This window comes from Theobroma cacao, chromosome 9, assembly GCF_000208745.1.
Source record: "Theobroma cacao cultivar B97-61/B2 chromosome 9, Criollo_cocoa_genome_V2, whole genome shotgun sequence".
Taxonomy (NCBI): Eukaryota; Viridiplantae; Streptophyta; class Magnoliopsida; order Malvales; family Malvaceae; genus Theobroma; species Theobroma cacao.
Window position 1 is genome coordinate 88,320 of NC_030858.1, and position 22,724 is coordinate 111,043.

Here is a 22,724-nt window from a genome sequence, read left to right on the forward strand (position 1 = left end):
TCCTTTTTTAATAAAGAAATAAAAGATCTCAAGTTCCAATTTATTTATTTATTTATTTATTTATTTTTATAGAATTTGAATAAAAACCAAAATCAAATAACAAAAACCCAGAAGGAAATGTCAAGTAGAATGTCCCAGCAGGAGTGGTTACTTGCCCGGCCTGGATCACACTCATGAGGACCCAATTCAAAGAAAATAATCAGCACGCAGAAATAGCTATTGATACAAATACCATGCACCACTGAACATCTGCTCATAAACATAAATGAAAAATAACAAGTTTACCCAATTGAGAACCTGCATTTAAACAATCAAAGAGTAACAGATATGCCAGGCCCCATATATATAGCTACACAGGGTAACCACATCAATGATCCCCTTCACTACTACAACTACAACACCACTAGTCCAAGTACAGTTGACACCAAAATCCAGAAACCACCAGTCTCAATAGTTACCTTCTCCTATCTCCAACTTAAAAGGACAAAAAAAAAAGTAAAAATACTGATACATACATGAACTTATATGTAAATTCTTACTGCTCCTGTTTTTCCTTTTCATTTTCATTTATATCCTCTTTTCCTTTATCTTCTGTTCTTCACTCTCCTATTCTGGATCAGTCGATTGTCATTGGTTGAGTCATGCAACACCTGAAGCGGGCCTTACGAACAGTTGTCATTATCTCATTTTCAGCATTCTCAAGCATCTTCACAATCTCAGTGAAGGGAGGACGAACTTCTGGGTTAGTGTCCCAGCAACGTGTCATGATCTCACTCAGCACAGGGAGACAATCATTTGGAATGACCGGCCTTACACCCTTGTTCACCACGGCAAATGCTGCCTGCACTGCAGTCATGTTCTGGAAGGGAAGCAAGCCAGTGATAAGCTCCCAAAGTACAATTCCAAAACTATACACATCTACTTTTTGCGTGTAGGGCCGATGTTGTATCATCTCTCTGAAACAGCAAACACAAGCATGGAATCAAAACCAACTGTATTACTAACATAAATAAAGAACAAAACCAAACAATATACTTAACAGATAGACAATATGGATACCAGAGTCAAATGGTCAGCATATTAATGCAGTTTCATGGAGAAGAAAATTCAGTGACAACTAATGACAAACTAAATGCCCAAACAAGTGCACCATTGAGCACCACCATGTAGTTATACATAAGGTGCAAATCAGTTTCCAATACTCCATTTGAAACAGGAAAACAATTCTACTAGAAACATTCTAGCAACATGGCAAGCAGAGAGTCACAAGATGCACTGATGAAATGCTGTCAACTAGTTTCTCTAACAGTAGGGAAGCACTCTAGCAGTGCATACTAAGTCACGCACACAACGAAGAGGAATAACAAATAAACAATTTCATGCCTCAACCTGTTCTATTGACTATGGCTGCTAGATATACACCAGAATAAATCATGTCTGCACCTCAATCCTCTGAAAATTAGGCTCATAACTACACATGGATATTGACACAGCATAAAACATGAGCAATGCTCAAGAATTCCTCCACAAAAATCACCCTATCGGGGCAAAATAATTTCAGACAAGCCATTAAGGTTCAACACACTATTAATTGAAGCAGTAAATTAATTGATCCCTTAAGGTAACCACAGCAATGGATTAACTCATGGTAAAATGCATCGAGTGTCAAAGCTACCGTGTCAAAAAGATTGATCCACCATAATTAGAGTCATTAGACAATTATTAAGATCAGAAAAAACAATTGTGCAATATGGCCACATGAGTAAGCCTCTAGCTTCCTACAGATGGCAAACACTACAACTTTAAGACACTTCGAATTTGATAGGAGCTACATATCTTATACATGGTCGAACATATCTTGACATGGCATTCTGCCTTATCGGATATAGTTATATCAACTCATAGATACACCTCTTGACTTTACATCAAAGTTGAATTCCGAAACTGATATTATTCATTCAAAACAAGTACTTCAAACCAGTCAGAACTTAACCCTCTGCAAAGGTGTTGACAAAATTTTCCACCCTCAGCAACCAACAAGACCAAAGCAAATAGAAAAAATAATTCGTAGAGAAATCTTAACATTGAAATACAACAATCATTTGATGAATCCTAGAAATGTAGTGCACATCAATTTACTTAAAAGGACCAAAAATATTATGGGTAACGATCCATGATACTTATTTTCAAAAAAAAAAAAAAAAACAATCCATGATACTTTCTCATCTTCCCTAATTCAGGTTTTTCGCTCCATCATTGCATCTAATGAATGCAAATAAAATATTTCCAATTAAGAGGGCTGCATAATCTTTTGTTAAAATTTTCGGTAATTCTTCCACCACCCTACACCTACCATTTCTATTCTCAAAGATTCTATGGATACACTTTTATTTTTTTTTCGCTAATTTCTATGGATACACATTTAATGGGGAAAACAACAACAATTTTGCTTAATACTCGTCCTCAACAGTTCCCAATCTTACATGAGAGTGTTTTTGGAGGGATTTGATACTGAGGAAGGATTTTAGATTCCAAAAATTAAATTACATCATGTGGGTAAAAGATCGCAGAATTTTGGATAACCACATACCTGCTTCAAAACAAAGCCTTTTTTTTTTAACATTAAATTTCATTCAAGGTAAAATGGAAGTGCCCAAAAACACGAGCAAATCCATATCTGTACACAATCAGAATGGCTGCAAGAACTGTACAGGTTAGCAAAGCTTCAAAACAAAGCCTAAAGAGGTGTTATTTCAAATTATATTCTTCCTTCAACTAGAAAACAAAATACTAAAACAAAGAAAAAGGAAAGAGAAACTCTCATATACTCAAGCTTTGTCGCTGAAAGTCAATTTTTTGTCAGCAATTTCATTGTTACCACAGCAAGTGATATCTTCTCCAACTCCTATTGACTCCAACAAGACCAAATTTTATATTTTTCACTCTCCTCCCCCTACTCTACGGAGATCCCATCCTACACTCCACTTCTGGTGAGCTTTCTTCCCTTCTTATGCTTCAAGATGCCATTTCCAGTAAAGAACTAGTAATGGTAGCCACCTTTTTCTTCTTGTTCTACTCAAATATCTCTCTGGTCGTGCTTCAAGATTGGTCTTCTTTCAGCACATTTTTGAAAAAGAAAAAAAACTCAGTATGTTTGAAGCTATTGGGAGGATGATTTGTTGATGGCAAAATGGCAAGTTTCTGTTTACATCATATAACCCAGGAACAATATTTCAATTTGTGGAATAGTAAACTAAACCACACATTTTCAATTGCTGCATTTTGGATTGCCTCGTTTTAAAATGCTGTAGAAATTGTCAAATGCTCTATCCAAAGATAACCTAAGAAACTATTCTCAGTTTAAACCTAGGAAATTTCTTGGTAACACATACTTGCATGCAATCTCCCTACTTGTGCATGCTTCAGAGTAGGTCATTACTGAGTGCATTGAACAACTTGTTCATCTTCGTCTTTGTAGCCCCTTGCTTCAACACAACTTAGGCCATTATTAAGTACATTGATTCACCTTTTTGTCTTCCACCCTGTAATGCCTTGCCTCAACTTAATGTGACAAAATAGTAACCTCCCCTAATTAAAACAATAATGAAACCTCCCAACCATGAATGGACCCCTATATGCTATTAATTAGTAAGGTCATAGCATAAAAAAGAAAAACTTGAAAAGCTAAATCTTTCTTGCATGGCAAAGCAGAATAGTCTGAGTGTAAAGCAGAAGCATAAGACACCCGGAAACGCACTCACTTTGGCCATCCAGCCTTCATTATAAATTAAACTAAAAACAAAACACAACTCTTAACCCATCTGTTTCTCTGCATCACAATTATACAATGATGTAAAGGCTGCAAACAACATTAAAGTAGATAAGAGGGGAAACACGAAGCATAGGACAGGGCTTGAAAAAAATGAGTGAGAGATCTTTTGGCCATAATGAACTGGTTTGTTCCTACGCATGTGACAGGTAGATTCCAATGCTTGGCAATTAGCCTCTTTGGAACAGAACCATATTAAATTTAGAGAGCCAAGTCATATATACAAACTGTCTATCAGTGCAACCTCAGTGCTGTACGATAAAACATTGCAAACAATAACCTATGAATTCAAAATAATCCCCAGGGAGATTTTGCAACTCCTCTCTTGCTCTGACGCAGCCAATATGGTATAGGTGCTGCTGCCAACAACTAGTCATTGAGCCATATGAAAGTCTACTACAAGGACTGGTCACTATTCTAAATAGATAGTTATATAGTTTTATTAATTTAGAAACAAATTAATGGGTATGTATGACAGCAATCCGGAGAGTAAGGCAGAAACCAAAGAGGAAAAAAAATCACTTTATATGTGTGAATCCCAAGTACATCATAAAGGCCTCCGAAAGCAATCCAAACAAATAACTTTAAATACACCAAAAGTAAGTAGGAATATAATGGGTGAAAGAATAGTATATTCCTATGAAAACCATTCAACATGTGGCTTTAAAATGCACCCAAACATGAATAGGAACCAGATCTCAACATCAACCTCGCATATTACAATCCTATCACATTCAAATCTCATAGTAAGTATATTCACCCTTCCAAACTAATTTAAGGACCTAAATTGATGCATGCTTGATGGGTACTTTATTTATCAAATAACTACTAGATAGTAGCTACATCTATTATTTTTCTTCAAAAAGAAGCCTAATTCATTTTAAGCTGCGAGACATCCAGATCCCCAACACTCACACTTATGTTAGAGAAAGAGAGGGTGAGGCATCAAAAAATTAATCGTTTAAGATGATACATGCACATTCCCCAGAAACCTACCCCAAACACTCTTCTAGATAGACAACAATTATGTAAAATTATTTAAACCTCAAAATGTTCCAGCCAAAAACAGAGAACTCAAAAATTCTAAATCAAATCAGAGTCATGAAGGCAGTGCTTTACTTCAAATTATCAAACAAAAGCATCATCCATTTTAGAAGGTAGCTGCTAGTCAGCACGAAGGGGGTAGCATAATCATATTCAGAATTCAGATAAAGAGGTAGAAGAGTTTAACAATTTAGTTCACATTTTTAAAACGAAACTAAAAGAATATATAAACTAAAAGCTCAGAAGATGGAAACAGAAAATAGCAGAACCTTACACTGCAGGAGTTACCCCTTAACATAACTCACAACAGAAGAATATAAAGATGATCTACAAACAGATGAAGTTAATTAAACAAAGGAGCATGAAACCTTATCTGGAAGGTATGCACAACTTAAGGTTTTTCTTTAAAAAAAAATCTGGAGAGTTCATGCCAACTAGCAAGAATCATCTAAAAAAGATGAAAAAAAATGTCATATTGTAACAGGGAAGAAACTGAAACATATAATAGTCTAAAGACTTACGGAGCCATCCAACGGTATGTCCCTGTCTCTGGTGTCATACCCTCAGTCTGCACCTCAATACGTGCGACACCAAAATCTGCAATCTTTATTGATTTATCAGCGGCTATTAGAAGGTTATCTGACTTCAAATCCCTGTGAATAAACCCAAGCCCATGAACATAGGCCATCCCTCTTGCAACATCCAATGCCTGCTTAACTGCCAATTTCAATGGCACGGCACGATTCTGCCTCCTTGTTAGAAACTGTCGAACTGAGCCTCCCTTTGCATACTCTGTCACAATGCACCATACCATTGGCTTACGACATGCCCCAATAAATCGCACAATATTTGGATGCTTCAGTGTTGCAAGCATCATAACTTCCTGCTGAAACTGCTGCTCCATAACTTGTGCCCTCTCTGGGCTATTCTCTGGCCTTTCCAATATCTTAATCGCAACATCCTCACCATTATATGTACCTCTGTATAACTTCCCAAAAGCTCCTTGAGCAAAAGCTGTACCCATATTAAGTTTTCTTAAATCAATAGTCCACTCATCATAATTCTCCAAGCCCTCAGTTGGAAACCTACCATCCATCAATGCTTGTGCTAATGCATCATCATTAAGTGCATGGCCAACCTTACCAGGACGAAACACACTCTGACCCACAGAGACGGAGTAATTGTGGCGGTTCACAGGCTTTAGACCAGGGTGGCTTAAAATGTGGGTTAGAGAATCATTAGAGCCCACACTACTGTTTTCGACTGACATGGACACAGACCCACCAGCATTACTTGTCTGTAAACTGTCAATAGACATGTTTGTGCCCTCACCAAGTTTTTGGTAAAACCCTTGAGTAAAATCAAAGTAATTGTTATCATTGTTGTTGGTTCCTCCCATAAGTCCAGTAAATTTAGGCCCCTCGACCATTTTCCCAATCATGAATGAAACTCCAAAAGTTAAACACAGGATAAGCAGTTCTCCTTAGCCCAAACTCTTGACACTCATTTGATGGCGCAGTCTCTTTAGGATATGTCCTAAAACCAACAAAAATGAAAGCCTGTGAGTTACAACCTGACAGTAAGTGCTAAAGATTATAGGCAAGCACTTCTTGGGTTTTAGAACGTCACTTGTACTTAATTTATTGGGTTAAGGAATTCAAGAGAAAGACAGAAATCAAGAAGTGCGAGATAAAGTGTCCCTTAGCAAGCAAAGGGAGGTAAGTGGATGATCAGAAATGCAAAGAGAGAAGTAATTTTACAGGGAGAAGATATTTTGGGAAGCAGTGTCCAAATATCCAGCTCCCTGCATTTTTTTCATATATAAATAACGGATTTTCAAAAGGAGAAAATAGCTAGCTTTTGTTTCCAGTTTTGAAACGATTGTTCATACGTTTGCTTTTAAAAGAACCGAATGAAGAAATAAGACAAACCTTAATTTGGTTACGGGAAGTGAAAAGCTATGGAGGTGCTCGCAAACCCTAGAAATGCAATTATTTCGATCCCAGATTGTTTAAGCTGAATCGGAACCCGCAAGCAAAAATATCCGTTCAAGAAACAGTCAAACCCTCAAAGCTTCAGTGTTAGCTGAGATTGAAATGCAGAAAATGCAAAGCACTAGACTTTTAGATAAAAATTCTATTTCCATACGTACAAAAACAAAGGCACGAATTTTAACTTGGAAATGTAAAAAAAATGCCCTAAAGCCCCTATGCCCTTAGAACAACTGTACAGAGTGAAGCAGAACAAAAACGATTCAGCTACAAATATTCGACCAACAAAACACAAATTGAAAATTAAAAATCTTACCTTTTCATTTTCATTTCAAGTTCCACATCCTTCCCAATCAAAATATACCAATTGCTTTTAAAGGAAAAAAATGATTAAAGAATAACAAATTCCATCATAAATCAACCAACTTCAGGCAGAGATCAGATTATCAAAACACGCTGAAAATCAAAGGAAGCGTAGAAAATTGCAGAAAAGCAGCAAAAACTTTAGCCTGAGAAGTGATCAAGAGAGCGGATTCAGAGGGGGGAAATATATCGAATGCATACCTGAGATATATTACAAAGAGAAAACGTGGACGAAATTTGGATAACGACTGATCGAGATACTTAATGAAAAATTCATCGAATGCGTCCCGCAAGAAGGAGAAGGAGAAGAAAACCCCTAAAAAGAGAAGAAGAGGAGCAAAAGATTTGGAAATAAGAAAGAAGAGCGGAAGAGAGAGACAGAACAAAAATAACACCAACAACAAGGAAGCGGAAGAAGGAGGAGGAGGAGGAGAAGAAGAAGAAGAAGAAGAAGAGAGGAGCAGTCCACGCTTCTCATTTACTTTCAAAGCCTCGTTTTTATTGTGACCAGACCCAGTACCACTCGCTACTATTCTTCACTTTTTCACTCGCTCTATTTCCTGTACACGTGTCGATAAAGCTTCGCTTTGTTGGCTTTTTCGAGGTCCTCCATCCCGTAATAGCGCGCGTGCCGTCCCTTCACTTTCCTTGTTTTTTTTTCATTACAAATTTTTTTCCCAATTATTTTATCAACAGTGTTGGACACATCTACGCCTTTAATAAGACTTGTCTAAATACATATATATATTTTTTAATTATAAGTACTTTAGTAAAGTATTTGGTTTATTCTAAACACATTTCCATCAGTCGCTAAATCAAATCTCAGAGTTGCCTGTTTCAACGAGTCTTAACATTGCAACTTACAATCACCATGAAATGGTGTGCTCTAGTACTAGCACTACCGCGCGAGCTTATTTACAATAACAATCATCCTTTTTTCACAATCATTCAAACACTTTAAAACTCGGCACTTTATGTACCCCATAGTCCTATGATTTCCCTAATAACCAGTATTGGTATGCCAAAACAAGTGGTAACAAAAGAAACAACAAACGGAGAAAAACCACCATATTTCTTATTTACAGGAGCTTTTTTATCCTCTACAACACTATATTCCAGGGATTTCCCAAGGATCTGCAGCTTCACAACCTGTTATGAAGTCTCTACCCCTGAACGTTTCTGAAGCAAGTTAACCTGAAAGCTGTTGTATGGAGGCCATAACTCCTCCTCGTTCAACAGTTGCTGGAACTGACGGTTCTGATAAGGCTAACACAGATGAGAGCCAGGATAATATTCTGCTCTGAATAGTCTTCCAGTTAAGGTGAGAAACTGCAGCAGCTGCATCCACCTTCCTTCAGACCTGCATTGCATTAACACCATTCATTCAACAAACAACACCCAGATCTTCATCAGTCCTGAAGAGAATAAAAACAGAAACTAGACCATATATTCCCAAATTCCAAAGCCATATCTGCTACGTCTATCAAGGGTTTAAATGCTTCTCCCCAGTGCATTGCTCACCCCTTTCTGCAACACCATATTTAGTGTATGAGGATGGAGACAGCCGACAAATAGTTAATTTCATTCCCAACCTCTAAATTATACCTCAACAATTTTTGCCTAGCCAGTCTGAAAAACTGACGAATTGCAAACGTACCAAAGGCATGCTGCCGCTAACTCCCTTGCCATTGGTTTAGGCTACTGAAGGAAATCAAGGATTGGAAGTTCATAGAAGAAAGATACTAGTACTACCAATTATTTATCCCTATTGCAGCTGATCATTTGGCTCGACTGTAAGTGCATATACCTCCCTACCCAAAACAGTTGAAGTTCGAATCCCCCCCTTCCCTCAAATTTGTACTTGACCAAAAAGAATTTATTTGTCCCTATTAATGTTCTAATTCCTAAAAAGCATGAGATATTTTCCCAGGACTGATTCTTAAACCTATTACGATGATGCTGATAGTTAATATTCTTTCTTACCACTGTGCTATATTCCAAATTGAACCAGATCTATATCACTAATCTCTAACCATTATTTTACTTATTTTCGCCCACAGACACTTATCAGCTATCCAATATTTCCCAATCATCCTAGACCGGTCTTATATCAAGCAGCCTTCAAAAATTGAAGGCAGCAACTTGAAAGCTGTAGTGATTCTTTCAAAATGTCTCTTCTCTATCCTCGCGCTTTCATCAATTCTATGTTTCGATCCTTCATGTACTATGCTGGAGGATGGCAGGAAAATTAGAACTGGCAAACCTTGGACATGGACATGGATCTCATGATGATTTTGTAAAAGAGTATCAGAAAACATAATTATCCAGTGTCATATGGTTTTCAAAATAGCAACTTCAATCAAGTCAATCTAAATAGAAGCTTGGACCTTTGTGCAAATAATTTCAGCGAACCAACCATCCTACACCCCTCCAGGAAAGGAAGCTTGAACCTTTGTGCAAACCATTTCATCCAATCAACCAACAACCCTACACCTTACATCTTCAGGCATTATCAAGTAATCCCCCAGCCCCAGAGACAAATAATTATTTACCTTCACAATTCTCGAGACAAATGTAGCTCCACACAAAGTAACTGCCTTGTCAAGAGACTCCTTGCCAGCAAAAGTAATGTAAGAAGACCTAAAACCAGGAAAATTTAACATGCAATTAGCACATTATTGACCAGGAATAAAAAAGATTTTCCCTTTAGTGCCAAAACTGGTTAGCTGAATTAAAGAATGTACCCTCTTGGCCGGCCAGTTACTTTGTCAGTTAAAATCACCACATTCTCAACCACCCCACATTTGGCAAAATACAATGATAAAGCTTCCTTAGTAGCACCAAAATGCACCTGACAGGTTAGTATTCTGTTAGAGGTAAAAATCATAAGTGAGAACAAGTACTCCTTTACTGAGTTGCGCTGACCAATTTACATGAGGTTGAACTGCAACACATAACTGAGATTGCTACTGTCTACTCTTAATATAACCATACCAGAATGTGATAGTTAATACATCCAAGAAATCACACCTCATATGAAAGTTACAATAGCAGAATGTGATAGTAATAAATTTGTTTTCCCATCTTCCTCCTTTCCTTCCTGCTTTGTCCAAAGCTTTTGACATTTTTGTTTCAATTTGGTGCAATCTTTGTTTCAAATCTAGTACTTCCTGAAAAAGATCCTATGCTTCAACAAAAACTCAACTAGAGTCCTGGCTAACAACTATTCTATACTATCTTGCAGAAGGAAAAAGATATTCAACTGTTTATCTAAAGCTGCTTCTCACAGCTTGTGCAGGCATGCTGTTTTTTAATTTCATGACAAAGAATAAGTAGGCAAAGAACAGAACGAAACAAAATTTGGAGTAGTTTTTGATCCTTGGTGCCCAAGTTTAGTTTCTTCAAATCCTGCAAAGGGGCTTTGCATTCAATATCTATGTTCCTCTCAGTATCTGAAGAAACTGCACAAATTGCATGGCCAGTGCTAATTTCACAAAAATACTTATTCTTACTGGCTCCTCCTTCTGGCACAAGATGCATTTATACATGGTAGTCAAGCACTTTTTGCTCCCTAATGCCAGCATCATGCAGCTCAGTTTTGCTGCTCACAGATAATTCATCACACGGCTTGCCCAGTCTACCCCAAACACTACCCCGCGGTTCTACCTCCTGGTGAGGCACTGCACAAACATGTCTTGGAAAAGAACAACTTGCAGAAGCATTTGTAGTACATATTGATTTCGAAGAAGGTAGTCTGCATGAAGAAATGAACACACATGATACATCTTCGGTTCACAGGAATGAAACATTATGAGCATACATCAGCCATAATTTAAGGTGTCCAAAACATTTCTGAAAATGAATGCCGGTACCTGATATTGGGGATTTTAAATTTCTGGAAACTGAAGCCTTCACAGGCCATTGAAATTGTTGTGGGCAATCTACTCTCCAGCATCATTAGTGGCAGTTGCAGCAGCTCTATTCTGATTTGGGCATGGGTGGGGCTGGGAGTGGAACGACAACTTGTTGGTGCTGGGTATTAGAGTGTTAAAAAACGCTGAGGAGATGCGAAATCATTGGAAAGTTGGGGATGAGTGTCGTCATCATCGGACTGCCAGGGCCAGGGGCAACTACATTAATACTGGATCCCAAAGGAAAAGAGAGGAAAGCCATTGGAATGCACGAATGAGAGTCGAAAATACCAGCAAGGTGTTAGCATCTGATACACTGTCACATCTTGAATGCTTGTGTTGATGAGTTTTTGATAAGCATGTCTAGAATGGAAATCCTATAACCTACAAATACAAAACTTGAGAGTCGTGAAAATGAAGCAATGACAGAATGATCTCAAATAATTAATTGAAGCCAGGGCCTGGGAGGGAGGAAGAGAGGACCAAGACACGAATTCAGCAGTCTTATCACCTAGAAATGCGTCAAGGTCATCTCTAGCCCGATATTGATGCTTTCCATTGCAAACAAGAACCGTGATACTATCTTCTGCTAATATTATGAAACAAGAAGAAGAATAAAGAACGAAGAATGGAGATCATAGATTCACATGCATCTGACGATGTCTATACGTATTGACAGAAGGTGTAGAAAGTAGAAACAACTCTGAAGAAAGTGATGCTGAAGCAGGTCGCAGAGCGAGGACGTCGTCGTTATAGTCTCCAAAGGAGCTGCATGGAAATGGAAGATTTGAGCAGGTGATTTCCTATGGATTCGGACCTCCACCGCCGTCACCATTACCATGGCTTGCCCCTCTCTTCTTCTCCTCGCCTCTATACTAGTACTAGTCTATTCTATTCTATTCGGGCACCAGAGGAAATCCGTTTTCTTAATCAGGATATTTATTGTTTACTAACAAGTAACAAGACTAGACGAATAATTAGTAGCCGTAAACAGCCAGAAAAGAAAGACAGAAATTCATTCCTTCAACCCCTTAATTGCTAAGGCCTCTGCTCCAATTTATTTGACATTAGCATTACATAGACTCCATAATCGTAGAGCCCCGTAAAAAAAAGGAAAATGAATCCTATGATAATAACATAGCCAACAGCCCAGATGCCAAAATAGGCTTTGGTGAGGGTATCGAATTTAGCCCACACCAACCAACTACTTGTGGGCCTCATTCGGTTGGCATTGGCAGGGCAATGGCATTGGCATTGGCATTGGCATGTAGCACCCAACCCTCAACTGTCAACCATCATACACCAGGACCAAAATAATTAAAAAATTGGCTCTCCTCCGCCCTTGCACAGAGCCACATCCACCCTTCCTCCCACCCTCTTACTGGAATTTCTAACCAAAAGTAACTAACAACTTAGGCAAAATAAAAAATAATAATAATAATAACCCTTGAAACAATAATTACAAGCATTTCGACTATTTCTAAATGCATTGTGACCAACATTTCTGCCTATCTCGTTAAAAAAGAAAAAATTAGAAACCAAAACCATTGCCCGCAAAATCCTCTTCATCACCACTGCTAAAAGACTCGACCAACTGGCTGTCATCATCATCATCCTCACCCTCAGTCACAATCTCCAATATCCCACCTCCACCATCGAAGTCAACATCATCCATCATAAAATCTCCATCATCATCATCAAGTTCACTCACGCTGTCATCATCCTCATTGCTAATGTCAGCATCACTCTCACCATCCCCATTGAGATCTGGGCCAAGTATTGGGTCTATATCACCGTCGTCATCATCATCATCCTCGTCCTCATCACTTTCTGCATCATCAGGATCGGAATCATCATCAGTTGGTCTTCGGCGACCAATTTCATAAACCCTGGCTGATGAAAACATCTCTTCTTGGTCATCCATAGTAATCAACCCAACAAAGGAATCAGTTGGTTCAGTTGCAAAGTCAAGAACACATCGATCCACTGGAATAGTGGCAATATCAGAGTAGTTGATGGCATCTAATGTGCGGAAAGCAGCAAATAGGGGGTGCTTCACACGTCGAGTGTGGACCGCTGACATCACGTCCTCAAGATTTCTCCTCAGGATTGCATAAATTACATCCCCACGTGCATTGAATGTTATTGCTGTTTGGTCTAAAGAAGGTACACTTCGGAGTAACCTGAACTTCCGCAGATCCCAAACCTCAGAATTTATAATAACCTGTGGAAAGATAAAGTATTAACCAAAGTTTAAAAGCAAATTTAAGACAGGAAAAAAAAAACCAGCTAATATATTTAAGACTGCTTCAGTTAACAGACCATGCACACTAAAACTTCATTTTGCATCATAAAACAACTAAATGAAATGCACTCATAAAAAAATTTTTAGTAACAAGCCAATAAGAAGAGGCGTATTATAATTGTAAAGGACTGGAACATTCCTCCCAACTTCCGAAGTTTCAATGAACAGGCTTCCATTTGTACTGTCCTCCACATACAAACAGATCACCCTAGTGAACCACCCAAATTACTGACTTAAGATACAGTCTACAAAAGAATTTGAATGAGGTCTGAACAAAATGCTTTATAACAAAGAGTTTAAAGAGATAGCAACCGATAAAACAGACCAGCAACAAAAATACCAAAAGAATCAACCTATGGTGGAAATAGGGTTCTATACCTCATTCCCAGCAGGATGAAAACCACCACCACCATAATCTGTAAACTGGTCAAAACGATGAACAGGGCCTGGAACCCGCCGGTCCCATAAAACACCATTCCAAAGCAGCATAGTATCAGATGGACTAAAATGTATTAGAGAATATACATGACCACGAGCTGTAGAATTAGTTGTGGCATCAGAAAGCTTCAATTCCAACTGGTAGGTCTGGATATCATAAAGGAGAATTTCTCGTTGGGTGGAATCTGCAGATAGGGCTGCAAAAATGCTCCCAGAATTGCTGAACCTAGCAGCCTTGCAGCCTTCAAATGATTGCATGGCCCCACCTGATACAGAAGAGGCATCCCATAACCGCACATCCTGAGAGGTTGATGAGAGAACCATTTGGGTCTCACCAGAAAAATATGACTGAACAAGAGTCACAGGAAGCTGATGGCCTGTGCAGCTGTCCAGCACATTGTTGCTGTTGGAATCAAAAATTTTTAGCTCACCAGCATGGCTACCAACTGCAACATGGGAGCCATCTCCCAGAAAAGAGACACATGTCAACAAAGTGCCAGCATCGTCCCTGCAAGTTCTCCATGGCCTGAATCTACTGTAAACAAACTGACGATCCCTACGATTTCCATGGACTCCACCATAAACACTCCTGAACTCACGAGTACCAAGCCGTGAAGTGATATTCGATGGTGCATCAAGACTTCGTTTTGGCTCAGGACAAACATGTGGGTGTAAAAGAGATAGTGGTGGCAGAGTCGTTATAGGAGCAGGGCACTGACGATGCTGGTGCTTTAGATACTGAACAACTATAGTATCGAGACTTAAACGTTCTGAGTTGCTGGGTTGGGGATCATTTAGAAACCCAACTTGGGAGGAAGGTGTCATATGTCCCCCATGAGAGTTACCAGATAGGTTGTCATCGGACAAATCGATTATGCTGCTCGGTGTTGCTCGAACATGTTGATCCCTTAAAGTAGAAGTTGGTGTGAATGCAGCAGCATCTGCAAGCAGACAGTTTCTCCGAGTAGTATTGGGTGTCAGACAAACTGGAGATCGTGATCCATGATCACCAGTGTTGAACCGCTTCCCAGACAATGCCAAACCAGTATCCTTTAAGTCGGATAGCTTTCTTTTCATTGGCAACACAAGGGGTGTCTTACATTGTGATTCCATATCAAGGTTACTTTTCAGCATAGAATCTGTAGGAGTTTCTGATACACTTGCCAGTAAAGGACATGGTTTTGAACTAGTGAGTACTTTCCTGGCAGAAGATGGTTGCAAATCTTGAGATTGAAACGGATTTCTTGATTGTAACCCAAAAGTGGGCGAGAAAACAAGTGATTTCTTCTTTAAAGACAAAGCTGAATCACACTTCAAATTAACATCCTCATCACGGCCAGCAATCTTTGGTCTGCTGCAGAGAAATCCACCAGATATACGACCTGAGGGCCACTGGAGTTGTATTGAAGGAGTATCTTGTGTGGAGGCTTGGTGTGCAAGAGATGATGGGGCAGCCAAGGACGGCAAAGGTGTCAATTGAGCTTCTTTCAGAAGTGAACCAGCAGTTTCAGCCAGACCAGATGCCTGTAGATGTTCATGAATAAGAAGCAAAAGTTCCCTGTAGTTTCATGATTCATGGGCATGTGGAAACAACAGCACAGAATGAATAAGAAGAGCCAAAATATATGAATTAACGAAACAGTGAAGAGTTCAAAAGATGATGAATCATAAACTATCACTGCAAAAATATACCTCGAATGGTAAGTAATAGGAGTGGCAGCAGCAATAGCAGCTCTCTCTATGCGCCTCAAAGTGGGTGTAGCAGCATCTGTAGCTGCCAGAGTACTTGCACGACCAGAATTTGTAACAATCTAACACATCATAGACAAATGCTGAGAATCAATCTCCTATAAATTTAAGTACAAGCAAAAAATATGTTCACCACGTCATTTTCATTTATTGGGACAGTAAGCTTAAGTCATGCATGCATGAGAGAAAGAATAAAAAATACTTAATATAACAATCAATAATAATGCTTTCAGTCCAGTGATATTAATATCAAACGAACAAAAGAAACAAAAAGAAATATAAATACTCATCCAGTAAGTATCATAGAACAGAAGTACTACAACTCAACAAAAACAAGCAAAATCATCGAAAGCAAGTTATTCTGAAACCTGTGCTAATAGGTAGCATATGATGCTAAATTCTGCATTAATGAAAAAAATTTAGGGTTAAACAATGACTCAAAATTTGGTCCCTAAACCCTATTATTTGCATTTTGGGAAAAGAGAAGTCAACTTTAAAGTGCTTATGATTGATGGTTCTATACCAACCACTTCTTGATTGAATATTTGAGGGGTCATCACAAGGCGAATAATAAATATATCAAAGAATAAAGCATTGATTCTACGGTTAATTACAAAGAAGCTTTTATCTCCCATTGAATATACCAGGTTGTAAAAGACGCACTCCATAACCACAATCGTTTGCAAAAATCAGGCCGGAAGATTATAAGCATAGCTTTTAACATATTCTAGTCTAATCATGCTAGGCAACAGGTATGACATTGCAGTAAAAGAAAATAGCCTTTTGCACAAAACGAAGCATGCAACCAGCGGAGAGTAGCAGGTAAAAATGCTTACAGCAATTAGCTCAATTGCCACCTGGGCAAGTTCAGATTGCCACCTTCCTTGCTCAGTTCCAGGTGTCTGGCCACCTGAATCTCGTATCAGTTCCGATAGCTTTTTCCCAACCTTAAACAATGATAAGTTTAAACTAGTAGCATTAACCAATGACTATATCACCATATCAAATAGATCTTAACAATATTCATCTTTTTCAGGGTAAGCAATGAGAGAGGAGTGACGCAGTGAACTTTTGAATCCAGAAAAGTATGACAAATGGTAAAATTACAAAGAAGATATTAATCAGATAGAATGTGGTACTAATCTATTATAAGCATTGCATAATCCATGTTTACCTGAAGCTTGGTCAAAATGTGTGCAATTGTCTCATCTCTGGCTAAACCAAGCAAGACTCGGCATGCAAGGGCACGAAGACAATCCAAAGCAGCAGGAGGTGAATATATGCGGGGTTGGAGGAGATGCAGTAGAACCTTTATGCCATTATTGGCACGGACAACCTCTCTTGCTTGACGATATCCTTGTTCTAATTGTGCAGCAAGGCCGGCACAACCTGCTCCAGCACCTAAGGATATTCTACGATCTCCAACCAACCCAGACGGAGCAGCAGAAACAGGTGTCTGTGCATTGCTGCTGATGGACTGGGTGCCTGCTGCAGTGCCCCTATCTACCAAATTCGACTCTCCACTCCGCTCTCTCATGTCACTCTGATTAGCCATGTAAAGCACTCGATCAGAAACATTGCGCTCTGCATTTCTATCTCTAGTTTCCACAGCAGGACCATTTGTGGTTTGTCCAGAAACAAACTGCTGACCTTGAGCTAGTAAGGATGGTTTATTGCTGATTGAAGGTGGAGGGCAGACTAGATTGATTAACACATTAAGAGCTGGCTGTATAATCTGCAACAACAAAATCAAAAGGAGGTTAAGATTAGTGGCTAAACCAGTTAACATACAACTCAAAAGTCTACTTTCAGCATCCAAGAATAACAACAGTACTTTCAAAGCCATAAACACGATATCACAAAAAGGCCCACGTAAGTGCTAGCATTATTTACTAGAACAACAACATCACAATATCACAGCACATGCGCACCTCAGGGTCCACAAGACTACTAGCACTGTTTGCTGCATCCAAAATAACCGCTATGCCAGCACGATTATTGCTCAAGGTGGCATTCACAATCATCTTGCGGCTGACAGGCACCAATGTAACAATGTGCAGAACACCTAGAGCATACTGAAGCAAGTCATGCAGGTAACGCTCAACAGGAGGGGCCTACAAAGATTACAAGAGGAATAAATTATCAAAAGATGAGGCAGAAAATGATAACCCACGGGGGGAGTGGGGGGCAAATGAAGAAGTTTAACGCAGGAAACCTGACACAATTCCAACATGGTAATATGTCCATTACAGCTCAAAAACTTCTCAACAGCAGGCCACCGAGTTCTCACAAATGCAGGACCCAGCTTCCGATCCTTCTGTAACTGCAGAAACACAGCATCCATAGCCTCATTGCTAATGTCAAGTGGCTTGTATGCTGCCCTGGTGCTTGGAATATTCCGTGCCCCGCTGCGGTTACTTTTATTTGGACGTACGGAATCAACAAGCAAAAGAAGATGAGCTCTGAAGTATTGCCGCAAAGCAACACATGCATGGTAAGCTATCTGCTTTTCTGAGGATGTCAGTACCTCTGACGGTGATCTATCATTCCGAAATGACGTTGTTCCAGACAAACCTAATGCACCAGAATTTGCCCCAGATCTTACTGAAGCAGCATCATTTAAAAGGCCCAGTAGTTTCTGTAAACCATCTTGAGCATCAAAAGCATCAAGCACCGCTCTGAACACAAATGCAGCAGCAAAAAACAATGCTGCATTTTTCCGAGCTTGATCCTGGGAACATTCAAGAAGTTGGATAGCTAACTCAACCACCTGGTGGACAACATCAGAAGGAAGAGCGCAGACGCGTTCCATTATTCCCTAAAAGTGCAAGAAGAAAATAACATTATGGTAGTCCTCTACTTGCAATTTGTAAAGGCTCAAATCACATAGTTTCTCAAATACTCTCAAGCCAGGAAAAACATCTTCAAAACTCCAAGTTTCTTAAATATTTACTCCTTTATAGGATGGTGACCTCCATATATAGTTATAAGAATTTCAGTTAAAAATTCATGGTAATTCCTAAAATTCAGGAAATGTAAAGACATTGTATATAGTATGATAATACATCATAAAGTGTAACATTTAGTTTATAAGCATACCTGAAGAGAACCTATAGTAAATAAGCAAGAAGAAAGACCAAAAAAATTTTGAGCAACTCTTGGAACAGCAAGCAGTTTTTGCATGCCACCCCGATCAACAAATAATGCAGCAAACTTCCGATGGGCAGCCAAAGCACAAATTAGCTTCATCACATCAGGCAAAAGAGACATAGCCTTTGATGCTTCATCCAACTTGGAACTTCGTTGCAACAGGGCAAGACAGACATCTACACCCTTTTCATGCAGTACAGGCCCAAGGACTTCAACATATTCACCCAAAGTCTCAAGGCACTGAATACAGTATTTTTCTCTCAGCTGGGCAAGCTGCTCAGCATTGGGAATAGAATACTCTTCAGCATCCTCATTTACTTCGGTTTCAGCAGCACTTTCATTTATTGGATCAGCACTTGTGCTAGTGGAGTTCCTGTGATCAACAAATGAGGTGTATTACCACTTGCACTAGGCAATGGAAACCCAAATAAAACGTCTGTCAACAAGAAGTACCCACCTTGAAACTTCAATGGCATTAGCAGCATCAACAACAGTAGTTGCTGCTTTGGAAGCAGCCGATAATGCAGCTTCTTCGTTGTTAGTAGTTTTGAACTCCTGAGGGTAGAAAACAAAAATAAATGAGAATGAATCTCATTCAAAAGAAATTGTTTTGAGGAGGGGGGAAAGGGAAAATGAAAACAAACAGAATCATGAGAACAGCCTGGCACCTCTAAAGCAGCGCACTTGACAACTTCAGCAGCAGCATCACCAGCTGCTTTCACAGCTTCAACAGGTGCATTGGCTGCCCTAGCTTCAGCTTCAGCAGCTCTAACTGCTTTTTTTACCAGATCAGAGAAGTCTTTACTTCCAATTCTGCATCCTTGAAAGCACTCATCATTATCCTCTCTTTCCGCTACAAGATCATCAGCATTGGTCTTTCCCACACACTTCTTTGGCTCCAACACCTTTCTCCCATCTAAATTTTTAGACGAACTTCTGTCTCTCATACTACGTGCCTGCCCAAAACGACTTCCAGATCCTGGAGAGGTTAGTGACTGTTCATTCTCCATAGCCCCTTCAGTGGTCCTTCCCTTACCTCTAGACCTTGCAGATCCACGGTTTATCCTGCGCCTTGAGGAGTCATCTCTCCCATTTTCATCAACATCTCTAAATCTCATTTTTCCATCACGAACATCTCGAACATGCCATCTTTCCTCACTGTCAGCATCTACATCATGCATGTCAACCGCCTCAGCCACCCCATCAGGAGGTTGTCTGTCAGCAACCCAACACTCCTCTCCACGTAATTGCCGATTAGTGCTTCGATCTCGATCCCACTCAGCACATTGATCATCTAAAGATTTCTCATCTATTATTCTGGGATCATCTATATGAGTAGTCTCTAGAACTTGCCGAACCCTCCCTCGACCTTCATCTCTACTTCTAAAAGAAGCAGCACTGGATAAACTCTTACCTTCAGTTAAATGGCAGGCATCATTTTGACCTGCAGTAATCTCCCCAAGGACACGCACACGAAGATAACGCATAAGCTTAGCAGACAACCCAGAAGTCAACACATCTTCCACTACCTGACCACCACTGCAACCATACAATAATGATAAGAATGGTCAGATGAAGAACAAAATAATGAGCCCTAGCCAGGCATATAAGAACAGAATAAAGAGAGAAACATAAACATCAAGATAGGAGCAGACCCTGTCAAACACACAGCAAGAAGTCCAGTGGAATAGGTTTTTAAAATTTCAGCATCAGAGGCTTCCTTTCTGGCCAAGTCATGCTTGCAGTTGTTATCTTCAATAGAATATCTGGCAGTCTCATTCATCACCCAAACTTTAATATTCTCCAAAACTGGTTCTTCAAAAACATGAGGATACTGTGACCCATTTACAGCTCACTAAGTCAGAAAATATCCCATAAAGTTGAAACAAAACTAGAGGAATTAAATACATTCGACTAAAAAGAAAATCTCACAATCCAAGTAAGAGAACAGCTAAGAAGAAGTCTTGCAGCAGCCGCCTGGAGAGAGGTTGAATATCTACTCTCAGAAAGAAACTTTGAAGATATCAAGTCAAAAAACTCATCATTCTCCTGAAAGCAAAGGGCAAAGCTCCAAGTAAGAACTTTGGTCAAATGAGCAATAATGCGCTCAAAATCATATCTTGTCTAAATAACAATAAAAATAAAATGAGAAAGAGAAAGAGAAAGAGAAAGCTGCCAGAGACCAAGCTTAAAGTACAATAATAACAAATTCATGCATGAAAACAGGAAAAGCAGGAAAAATAACCGATCAACAAAGAAAAGTTAATTACCTTGACTAAGTTTCCCAGGCGTCCAATATTATGAGAGGCACGACCACTACTGGAAGAAGGACTGTTCTCTTGAAGGTATCTAAAATTAAATACAAAAAGAACTAAAAACATCTGTAAAGTATGCAAGATAGATACGGCCATGAAAAATAACTACTGGATAATATGAAAAAGAGAAAAGCATTGGGACATTACTGCCCATCCATACAATTTACATATCAGGCTCTCAATAAGCTTAATATATGTATTGTGTGCAGTTGTTGTGGTTCATTTTGAAGCACCTTGTTTGATTTTCCAGAGAACCAGGACTGGAAGGTAGCACAGATATAGGCGAACATTGCTTCCACCGCCAAACTTATTTTTCGTAATTTAGCATTGGACGAAAGAATAGGCATATGAACCATCAAGCACGGGGAAAACGTATGAATAAAAGTATACTAGTAGTATTAAATTACACTGTGCAAGCATTTCCTTGGCTGTTTAGTAGAAATAAATTTAAAAGAGCAAATCTATTTAGTAAAAATAAATGAATAAATAAGTAAGAGAAGGAGAGAGCTTACAAAGACTCCTGAGCTTCGAGAAGGGAGGCGAGAGCATAAAGAACGGTAGGATTAGGGTTATCAGGAGAAGAAGTGATCTTTTCCATAAGAGCCTGCGCCTTTGCCATCAATTCCTCGTCTTCCCTCCTCCCTTCTTCTTCCTCGTCTTCTTCTTCTTCTTCTTCTTGTTGCTGCTCCTCTCCTTCTGCGGGCGGCTGCTCTTCCGCTTCATTCTGATTTTCGTTTTGATTAGGATTTGGGTTGGGAGCTTGGCCTTGGTTGGACATATCCTCCATGTCTAAGCTACTATTTCGAATTTTATTTACAGGTTTAAAAAAAGAGAGAGAAAGCGGAATATATTGAATTACTATGATGAAGAAGAATAAATGATAGGTCCAATCGAAGAACAAAAAACCAAAAAGGTGATAGGTCCAAGGGAGTAACGAGTAGGGAGGAGGCTCCTTCTCGACGCAATGGGAATGGAAATTGGAAAGAAACTCTACCCTGGCTGTTTTCCGCTTTTATAAGCAGGGGCGGAGAAAGGGCAAAGGGGTTCCGAAGCCTCTCGATTCTACCCGACCCCCTAACCCATTTCCACTCCGCCCCGTCTCTATTTTTTATTTTTCTTTTTTTTATTATTTTATATCTTTTAAACTTGTTCGTTTAAAAATTTTATTATTATTATTATAAGAAGGATGTTGTGTGGAACTCTTACTTTTGTCAATCTAACAGAATTTCACCACATATTTTTTAACTTTTAAAGAAAAGGTTGATATATGCACATAATCATCCCTATCTCTAAATTGGAAAATGAAAAGAGTTCTATGTGATCATATTTAATTGAGATGTAAACATAGAGTTTTACATGGAATCATAATTTATAGAATTTACATCTTTTATTTTTTATTTTTGGCTTTTGATTGAGTATTTTTGTACTGGATAAAATTGTATAAATGGTTAATTCGATCAAAGAAAATTTTATTAAATTAAATTAATGTGTTAAAAAAATTAATTGAATTAATAAAAAATGATGTTTTAATTATTAATCATTACTTAAATTAATCAAAAATCTTATTTATTATAATATTTATATTATACATAAACATAATATTTAAAAAATTTCAAATTATTTAAGAAA

The 22,724-nt window shown here is 38.8% G+C and overlaps 2 protein-coding genes and 1 long non-coding RNA gene across 5 annotated transcripts; all 3 read right to left on the bottom strand.

Annotated features, from left to right (window-relative positions):
* On the bottom strand, positions 220-7,727 carry LOC18587562 (serine/threonine-protein kinase HT1). 3 transcript variants are annotated; one of them, XM_007011411.2, is made up of 4 exons: positions 7,429-7,727; positions 6,805-6,958; positions 5,395-6,409; positions 220-956 (listed from the first exon to the last, which is right to left on the bottom strand). In XM_007011411.2, the coding sequence occupies exons 3-4, from the start codon at positions 6,312-6,314 to the stop codon at positions 617-619; spliced, it is 1,260 nt and encodes a 419-aa protein (XP_007011473.1). In that variant the 5' UTR covers positions 6,315-6,409; positions 6,805-6,958; positions 7,429-7,727; the 3' UTR covers positions 220-616. The 3 variants fall into 3 exon arrangements, with proteins under 3 accessions (XP_007011473.1, XP_007011474.1, XP_007011476.1); XM_007011412.2 differs by lacking the exon at positions 7,429-7,727 and adding an exon at positions 7,181-7,201; XM_007011414.2 differs by lacking the exon at positions 6,805-6,958 and having other exon boundaries at positions 7,429-7,681.
* LOC18587563 lies at positions 8,039-11,421 on the bottom strand. Its single transcript, XR_001929483.1, has 4 exons — positions 11,100-11,421; positions 9,972-10,981; positions 9,780-9,867; positions 8,039-8,587 (listed from the first exon to the last, which is right to left on the bottom strand). It is a non-coding gene; the product is annotated as an uncharacterized LOC18587563 (long non-coding RNA).
* LOC18587565 (DDB1- and CUL4-associated factor homolog 1) lies at positions 12,136-22,060 on the bottom strand. The gene is made up of 14 exons (XM_018127521.1): positions 21,608-22,060; positions 21,051-21,129; positions 20,713-20,829; positions 20,436-20,614; positions 19,449-20,319; positions 19,238-19,335; positions 18,730-19,153; positions 17,846-18,448; positions 17,562-17,744; positions 16,805-17,365; positions 16,467-16,577; positions 15,574-15,692; positions 13,822-15,439; positions 12,136-13,362 (listed from the first exon to the last, which is right to left on the bottom strand). Exons 1-14 carry the CDS (start codon positions 21,880-21,882, stop codon positions 12,670-12,672), a joined length of 5,931 nt encoding a protein of 1,976 aa, XP_017983010.1. The 5' UTR covers positions 21,883-22,060; the 3' UTR covers positions 12,136-12,669.